Below are 9771 nucleotides of genomic sequence, written 5' to 3'. Positions count from 1 at the left end.
AGTACACGGCTTGCAATGAACATTTTCCTCCTACCAAAAATGTGTTGACGGTCTTGTCAACACAGTCCTAAAATCCACTCAGCAGGATTTTAGTGAGATGTCTGCATTATTTATAATAGCCCCAACTGAAAAGCTCAGTGCCACTTTTACATGAAGAGAAAAATCCAGTCACCAGTCAATAGCAGAAGACTCGTATTTTATTACAGTGTTTTTAGTAATCAAGCACAAAGTTTGATAGCGTCCTGAACCTGTAGTGAGTTAATGAGCCCTTTCACAGTCCTTGATTAAAGTGTTAATGATGCTAAATGTTTTTGTTCTGTGAACTTTCTTGTTTTTGTTTATGGCTATATGACTCAGCCACTAACAACAGGAAAATTTTAAAGACTGATTGCAAATGCTTTCTCCTTTCTTTGTTCAAGTTTTAGTCTTTTGAAATGAGTTCTTCAGGTCCACAACAGTTGGAGACACCATAAACTGCCGTTTAAAATGTAAAGAAAAATGTACAGGGAAAGAGGAAAAATGACAAAAACTCTTTCAAATATCATAGCCATTGAATTAGCATGTCCTGCTAAGCCAAGAAACTACTAAGGCTTAATTGTCACTGACATGTCTGTCCATGTCAGCTTTAAGTTCTTCCTTTCTACATTTTCTCCCATGCATTTGCCACCTTATTGCAGCGTGTTTTCTATGGTCTTATCACCATCCTTTTTTTCTGGTTTGTTTTGTTTTCCTCCTCCTAAGCCCCCTCATAAACATTTCTTCCACAAAGTATTCAAAATAATATATTTGTCTGCTTATATTAGTCATGAAACCGATTTTTTTAGTAAAGGCTCAGTTCTTGACCCTATCATCAGTAGGAATGAACCCCAGATAATAATAATAATAATAAAAATGATTAAACTTCCTGCTATAAAATATCATGCATATCAGGATCTCTCTCTTGCTTTCTCTCTCCACCCCCCCCCCTTCTCTGTTTGTATAGTTTACACTAAAATAAAGGGGGAAGGAAAGGAACTTCTGCAAATCTTGGTTGTCTCAAGTGAATGTTACCTTTGTGTAGCACATTCACCTCCTGTCTGATTAACCCTATGTTCTCCTTCTAAGTATTTTGCAGTTGTTTTCCAGTGTAGTTCCCTGTCTGTTCACCTTCTTGGGGTAGGTCTTAATAAAGTCTCTGAAGGTAGCTGGGTAAAATACACAGCTTAAAATGAAAAACATGTTCAAATGTAGCAAAGAAGGGAACAAATTGCTGCATATGAGACCAAAAGGAATGAAAAAGGAATGAAATCCTTTGCCGCAGCAGCACGTGGATTTATGAGTAATGTGAGAATTTGTGTAGAAGAAGGAAAAAATGAGAGTACTCTCAGTTATTTTTATGGGGGGTGGAGGACTAAATGAGATACTACTGTTTCAATTTTAAGGACAAATATTTGAGGAAGTGCTTTGCAGCAGTTGTTTCACATTTAATTATTTCTCCAAGTTGCAGTTCAGCTGAAGAGAAGAAAGAAAGAGTGGTTACTGCTGTTGTCGTGTGTGAGTTATGTCATGTTTTAGCCTCCTCTGTACCTGAGCTGAGCCAGTGGGGACCCCTTTTATGCTGTTTTCTTCTGCTGTGATTGACAGTGTCCTCTAACAACAAGTCTTTCAGACTTGGAAGAGCACAGAAAATGGTAGGTAAAACTTTCATTTTGAACTTGTCCTTAAAACTCCTTAACTGGAACAATTGTTAAAGATGTTTAAGAATGTAGTCTCCTTTATTTTTCCTTCTTTCTTTCTACATGTCCGAATGAGCCATTGTGGTTATAGGCTGTAAGACATAATGACATGGCTAAGAGAAGGAGAGTGTTTCTTCATACTAATGCGTTACAGGCTGAGTATCATAATGTCTTCTACAATATCTATAACTTTTGAGAAGCTATTTTCTCTTAAACCTTCCACTCTTTCACCTTTTAGAGCATGTATGGACTATCTACAGAAAAAAATTACGTTAAGAAACACCTAGCTGTGTTGCTTCTGAATATTTGAAGAATACTATAAATCAAATGTAAATTCAACTTTGAGTTTAGGCGTGTGCTCAGTTAGTATAAGAATATTAGTACTTTTGAACTTCTTATAGAACCAAATATGATCACAGAGAAAATGATGGTTCACACGGCTACTGTAGCTTTTCTTTTATACTTGTTTCTCATTCCAGAGACTTTGCACAATTTATCATTATTTATTTCTTCTGATTTCTACAATCCTTCTTTCTGTTGAAGTAACACTATGTTATGCATGAAAATAGTTAGACATAGCATCATAATGTAACAGTTTACAATTTAAATAGGTACCGCTTTAAAAGGGTTTCAGGAAGCAGAAGCACATGAAACAGAAATGAGGCACAAAGACATTAAGAGCTTGGTTGACTCTACAAAGATGTTTTATTTTCTAGAAATACAGCAATTGCTGAAAGTTCAGAATCTGAGCATTTTGAAAATCTGAATACACATTTTTTGACATCTTAAGGAACTTACAAATATATTTGTGAACGTAAATAAGGTGCGGATTCATTGCACCTAATTTTAGGCATGTAACTAAAGAATCTGTGTTAGGAGCATAGTCATGTAGAGCTCCCTCCATGTTCAGAGATCTGAACAGTGCTGGAGCGGGGGGCCACTCTCCTCTCACTCCCTCTCTCTTGAATGTCAGTGCCCAGGGTGACAGCACTGAAGGGAGGAACCTCAGGTAAGCAGCTAAAATCAGGTGGTTGAATGCTGTGTCCAAGTATAAGTTCATGCAGAAAGTTTGTGATGATCTAGACAGCAATTCCACATTGTCTAAGTCCTAATCTAGGGCTTGGACAGGCTACAGAGAGTTTTAATTTGGTGTAGCAAATCTTCTTGAAAGGTTGATTATGATCAGCTTTTCCTCAAGAAGAGCAAATCTGTGGTTTGGTTCCCAAGCTGGCAACAGAGGTTTGCATTCGTTATTTTGAAATAGCCATTGAATACACATTTCAGCAATAGGGAAGCCCATTTCTTTTTTCCAAGACTGGTGACTAAAAGTGTCAAAGCATGATTTAAATGAATAGCACTAATAAATAAAATAAAATATGCTGTTTTAGTAATAATAAATAAAGCAGTTACAATGCTGGCTACTATTACCATTTTAGCAAAAAAATCCTTCAGCATTTTTGTAATGGCAGTGCAAGGCAGACTGTTAAAGTCTGATCCATCACAGTCGTCAGCATTTCGCTCAGTAAATACAGGTAACATGCATGGCTGGTGGAGCGGTACTTTGCATGCTGCTGAGGTGTGCATCAATAGGCAAAGGTAAAAGGCGTCCGTGTGACTGTGTGACATGTCCTGCTCTTCGGGAAGAGTCTGTGTTTTCCCTATCAATGCTCTGCCACGTTTTATGGGCATCTCCTTTGGTTCACAATAACTGTGGAGCCTGGGATGTATTGCACCTGGAAGAGGAAGAGAGGTAGTCACATGGACATGTGGAACCATGGACGGTTAAGTTAGCACAGATCCTCTTAGGGTTTCATTATTCTAATAAAGAGTCGTTTACATGGACAATTTAATGGGTCCCTTGGAAAAGAAGGAAGGAAAATATTTACAAGAACCTATCCAAATTTTTTCTTTTGGAATGTCCCTTTTCTTTCAAAGACCATTAGTTTTCTGTGTAATTAATTTCAGTGGATTGTCCCTCCTGCCTTCCACTTCCCTGACCATATTAATGGAGAAGAATTAGTTCTATAAAAAACTAGGATTATGGGAAGAATTGGATGTATTTTATCTTCTCCAGATCAGCTCTCCACTTACTCTGATTATTCCTATTCACCATTTTCATCCAAATGTTTATCTACATCAGGAAATCAGAAAAGTTAACCATCCTCTAAAGTAGATTAGTTAGACCTCCCTGAAGATGCTGGTGAACTATCTTATCCGTGGCCTCAGTCTGGGCGAGTTTCCAAAGTGAATTACTATAAGCCAAATTAAAGTTATTTTAATTCTTAACAAATGCCCTCACAAGAGTTGATAGTAATGAAATATGGCTCATTGCCTTGGAATTCATGGTCACAGTCCTGGTCTAGTTAATCCAGGTTAGCTTCCCTGAGTATGTATATAATGATAGTCATGGGTACCATTCTGGATATTTAAGCACCTTTCCCTTTTCTGTGATCTGTTGAAGAGAACACTGTAACGCTTCCTGGCAATGTAAAAGGAAGTCATGCCAGAGGAAAGTCTGTGGTGTTACCGAGCACCAGGTTACTGATACGAATTTTATATGATAATACGTTGAATTCAAGATTTGCAGCAGGTTTTTACGTTTTTCTTTCTTTACTGAAGCTTTCTGTTCCAAAGCTGATTGAATGACTCTCCAAAGTGACTCTATTTTTTTGCTGAATCCACAGAGCAGAAGTGCAGTGCTGTATGAGGTTTGGCCTAGCTTCTCTTACATTTGCTGTCCTACTAGTCACTAGTCACTTATCTAGGTAGACATATAGATGAATAGATATGCTTAGCATTGCTATGTGAGGTAAAGCAGAAAAACACAACTGAGGAGATACAGTGGTCTAAGTAAACAGAGCATACAACAGGAAGACCCGTTTAATCTGTGTTACCTACAAAGCGTGTCTCAGGCAACACTCAAAAGTGTTTTTACATACTGTCAATATCATGAGAAGGTCTTAATATATTGACGTATCCCAACTGAAGAGAAAAAACATTTTCTTATATCTTGGAAACTTTACCTAATTATCTGGTTTTCAGCTGCTTACCTGGGTATTACACTGGATCAGGATAATTCCATGTATAACTAATCCAGGTTATTAAACAGCATTCTCTGTGCTATGTATTGCTTTCCAATCCTTAAAGACTGAGTTATCCGGGGAGAAACATTGGTTTGATTATTGTGCTTTTGATCATGTTCAAACATATTGACCAACCTAAGGCTTGATGTTTGGGCAGTTAAGTAGATGTGGGCAGTTAACGAGCTGTGTAAGGCAGAAAAATACTCACAGCTCCTCTGCTTGGGTTGTGCAAGCCAAAGCCTGGACTGTCTGCTTGCCTGGCTGGCTGCCTCTCCTCAAAGGGCCAGAGTTTCTTTGACATTGGCTACTGCTGAGGAAATAACTACTAGTATGTTGTAAAACATTAGCAGCCCATTGCTCTTCCTGTAGTCAGCACCAATTTTAAAGTAAGCAAGACTGCAAAGACTTATGACTTATTTTGGCAGGTTCTTTACATGCTTGTGGGATTCTGGCTCTCATTGTTATTATTATTATTATTATTATTATGGATATATTTTATTTGACTTTCCTTGATTTTTATTTTTTCACATATCTTTGATACAGTGTTCTCTTGGCCCTCTGTGCTTACTAGATAGTTAAAACACATACTGGTATTAAAAGCATGTGAAAGCATAGCCATTAACTGATTTCAGTCATCTATATCTCTGTCTTGACACTTTATAGAGGAAGAACCCTTATGATAATGTGAAATTTGAATTAAGCATGAAACTGTTAGTGAGTTTTTTGACAATTTATACTGAATTTTAACTGACTATAGATTTTCATTGTTTCATATGCCTCTAAAAGTTAGCTTTACTCATTTTTGCATATTACACAATCTCAGTCTATTGCATGTTTAATACCTTTTATTTCTCCTTAAATAAAGACTATTTACAGGAACATAGCCTTTAATCACCTGCCTTGACATTTTTAGTAGATTCTTTAATGTTTTCTGTGATTCATTATTAAAGATTGATATTTTATTCTACAATACTTAGTGATAAGAGAGAAAAGAAAGCAGCTGAGGAAATACCAATACATGTATTTCCTAGACTTATAATCCTTCCTGCAGATCCACTGATAGCCAGCATGGGAGACAGGACCCTGGCTTAGATGTATGATACATCTAAGTATGTAGGTCTGATACATATACAAAATATGATTGATATGACATCCTATGCTGTATGTTCCCATTGCATTAACTTAATACATCACTGTTTTCTTATGTTTTAGGTGCCTTATGCAAAGATCCCAAATGCATTGCTGTATATCTTGCTCTTCATATTTCCAAAGATGCTGTCAGGAGTTTGGTTTCCCAAAAGTTTACCCTGTGACGTAAAAGTCTCCAAAGCTACTGTGACGGTGGACTGCAGCGATCGTCGCCTCACACAAATCCCCCAAGGAATCCCTAAAAATGCTACCAACCTTACCCTGACTATTAACCATATCCCACACATCAATCCAAAATCCTTTGCTCATCTCAAAAACCTCATGGAGATTGACTTCAGATGCAACTGTGTGCCTGTCAGACTGGGGCCCAAAGATCATGTCTGTGTCAGGAGACTGCAGATTGAGAATGGCAGTTTTGCTGCATTGACAAAATTGAAGTCATTGTATTTGGATGCAAATCAGCTATTGGAAATACCACGAGGTCTTCCTACAACTTTACGTCTGCTGAGCCTGGAAGCGAACAGTATCTTTTCTATCACAAGAGCAAATTTGTCAGAGCTAAGAAACATAGAGATATTGTATCTGGGACAGAACTGTTACTACCGTAATCCCTGCAATGTTTCATTTGAAATTGAAGAAACAGCCTTTCTGGACCTGAAAAATTTAACAATACTGTCCTTGAAGTCTAACAACTTAACTTATATTCCACCCAATTTGTCATCGACTTTAAAGGAATTGTATATTTACAATAACATGATTCAAGTGATTCAAGAACATGACTTAATTGCCCTTCACAACCTAGAAATCCTTGATCTAAGTGGTAATTGCCCACGTTGCTATAATGCCCCATATCCTTGTACTCCCTGCCCCAAAGGCACAATTGAGATGCATCCAAAGGCTTTTCAGTCCTTGAAACAATTAAAAATTCTGCGACTTCACAGTAACTCTCTTCAAAGGATACTCAGCAGCTGGTTTGAAAACACCAGCAATCTCAAAGAGCTTGACCTCTCCCAAAATTTCCTTGCAAAGGAGATTGGAGATGCTCAGTTTTTGAAGCTTATTCCTAGCCTTGTAGAGCTGGATCTGTCCTTTAATTTTCAATTGCAGATGTACTCTCCTTCCTTGAACCTATCGAAGACATTTTCCTCCCTTGTTAACCTAGAAACTCTGAGGCTCAGAGGTTATGTCTTTAAAGAATTGAAGCAAGAAAATCTAGATCCATTGCTCAGCCTTAGAAATCTAACAGTGTTGGATCTTGGGACTAATTTTATCAAAGTTGCTGACTTGAAAGTGTTCAAAAAATTCCAAGCTCTGAAATTCATTGACCTCTCAGTGAATAAAATTTCTCCTTCAGGTGAAAGCAATTGTTACGGATTTTGCCCTAATCCCAGAATTTCAGTAGAGCAGTACAACAGGCGAATATTACAAGATATGCATTATTTCAGGTATGATGAGTATGGGAGAAGCTGCAAGTCCAAAGACAAAGAGGCTGCTTCCTACCAACCTTTGGTTAATGAGGATTGCCTGAAATATGGAGAAACTTTGGATTTAAGCAGAAATAACATATTTTTTATTAGTCCCTCAGATTTCCAGGATCTTGGTTTCCTCAGATGCCTCAACTTGTCAGGTAATGCCATAAGCCAAACTTTAAATGGAAGTGAATTCAACAACCTGTCTGGACTGAAATATCTGGATTTTTCTAACAATCGGATTGATTTGCTATACTCCACTGCTTTCAAAGAACTGAAAAATCTAGAAGTTCTAGATCTAAGCAATAACAAACATTATTTTCTTGCAGAAGGCGTTACACATGTGCTTAATTTTATGAAAAACTTGCCTTACCTGAAGAAGTTGATGATGAATGAGAATGAGATTTCTACCTCTATTAGCACAGGGATGGAAAGCCAGTCTCTCAAAGTTTTAGAATTCAGAGGAAATCGCTTAGATGTTTTATGGATGGATGGAAATGCTAGATACCTGTCATTCTTCAAGAATCTGACCAGCCTAGAGGAACTGGATATTTCCTTCAATTCTCTCACTTTTTTGCCTCCTGGTGTTTTTGAAGCTATGCCTCCAGAACTCAGGATACTCAACTTAACCAATAACAAGCTGAAGAATTTCAGCTGGACAACACTCCGTTTCCTACAGAAACTAATAACATTGGACCTTAGCAATAACCTTCTGACTACAGTTCCCGGAGAACTGTCCAATTGCTCTTCAACCCTCCAAGAACTGATACTCCGAAACAATCGTATTCAGCGGCTAACTAAACATTTTCTCAGAGGTGCTTTTAATTTGAAATACTTGGACCTCAGCTCAAACAAGATCCAAATAATTAAGAAATCTAGTTTTCCTGAAAATGTCATCAACAATCTGAAGGTGTTGCTTTTGCACGGCAATCCTTTCAAATGCAATTGCGATGCAGTGTGGTTTGTCTGGTGGATCAATCAGACCCATGTGACTATTCCACTCCTGGCCACAGATGTAACCTGTGATGGCCCAGGAGCACATAAAGGAAAAAGTGTGATTTTCTTAGATCTGTATACCTGTGAGTTGGACACCTCCTATTTGATCCTGTATGCTATGTCAGCTTCAACTGTCCTAGGTTTTATGGTGTTCACAGTTATGAGCCATCTCTATTTCTGGGATGTGTGGTATAGTTACCACTACTGTACTGCCAAGTTGAAGGGCTATCGCCGTTTACCTTTACCGGATACATGCTATGATGCTTTTATTGCCTATGACAGTAAAGATCCAGCTGTGAATGACTGGGTGCTAACTGAATTGGTTGAAAATTTGGAAGATAGAAAAGTCAGACAGTTCAATCTATGCCTGGAAGAAAGGGACTGGCTTCCAGGGCAGCCAGTCTTTGACAACCTTTCCCAGAGCATTCAGCTGAGCAAAAAGACCATATTTGTCCTGACCAACAAGTATATGAAAAGTGGAAGCTTCAAGACAACATTTTACATGGCTCACCAGCGACTTATAGATGAAAAAATAGATGTAATTATTTTGATATTTCTTGAGAAAGTTTTGCAGAAGTCCCGGTATGTCCGGCTAAGGAAGAGGCTGTGCAGAAGTTCTGTCCTGGAGTGGCCAACTAACCCTAGATCTCAGCCTTACTTCTGGCAGTGTCTGAAAAATGCAATAGCTATGAACAATACTCTGGCTTACAACAAACTTCTCCAAGAAACTGTTTAGCCCCATCACTCCATGTAAAATGTTGTTACGTTGCATGGTGAAGAAAAAATCCCTAAATTCATTTGGAGAAAATGTCAAAGCATTGAGGATGAATTTAGTTTTGATATTATACTCTAAAATGAAATGCACAATTAGTTCCAAAGTTGATAATTTTCCTGTTTCTCTGTGACAAGGTTCAACATAAGCCATTGCCAGCACAGATGTATAATTGACATACACCTTGCTTGGCATTTACTGCTGCATGGCAAAATAAGATGCACTATTCACTGGAAGTCCCTGGTTTAGAAGAGAATCACCATTTCCAGCTTTCAGTTCACTGAAAGCCTCCAACATTTCCTGTGATTGGGCCAAGTGTTGGTGAGACACTTGCTCAGCTTACTCTAGTACACAGACTGCTGGGAGGAGTTTGGCTGTGCCTAAAGTTGCTGCTGTTTGGATCACTGTTTGAGTAAATGTTATTTTAATAGAAAATTATACTTTCTGTATTTCTGTGCATATATAAAACAGGAAAAGCATTTGCTGACACATTCTTGTCAGAAAATATTCCAAGCAAAGTTCATGCTTTACTTTTAGGAGTCATAGAAATTTGAGCGCTACTATTTTATCTTCTGGGGCTTACAGCT

At 37.9% G+C, this 9771-nt stretch overlaps 1 protein-coding gene across 1 annotated transcript; it reads left to right on the top strand.

Annotated features, from left to right (window-relative positions):
- The first annotated feature begins 1540 nt into the window (after positions 1-1540).
- TLR7 (toll like receptor 7) lies at positions 1541-9148 on the top strand. Its single transcript, XM_062574562.1, is given in 2 exon segments — positions 1541-1696; positions 6011-9148. Coding segments are annotated over 2 exon segments (3294 nt in total).
- The last annotated feature ends 623 nt before the right edge of the window (positions 9149-9771 follow it).

Source organism: Rhea pennata, chromosome 1, assembly GCF_028389875.1.
Source record: "Rhea pennata isolate bPtePen1 chromosome 1, bPtePen1.pri, whole genome shotgun sequence".
NCBI lineage: Eukaryota > Metazoa > Chordata > Aves > Rheiformes > Rheidae > Rhea > Rhea pennata.
Note: the sequence above shows the minus strand (reverse complement) of the source record. Positions and strands in the feature narration are given on the sequence as shown.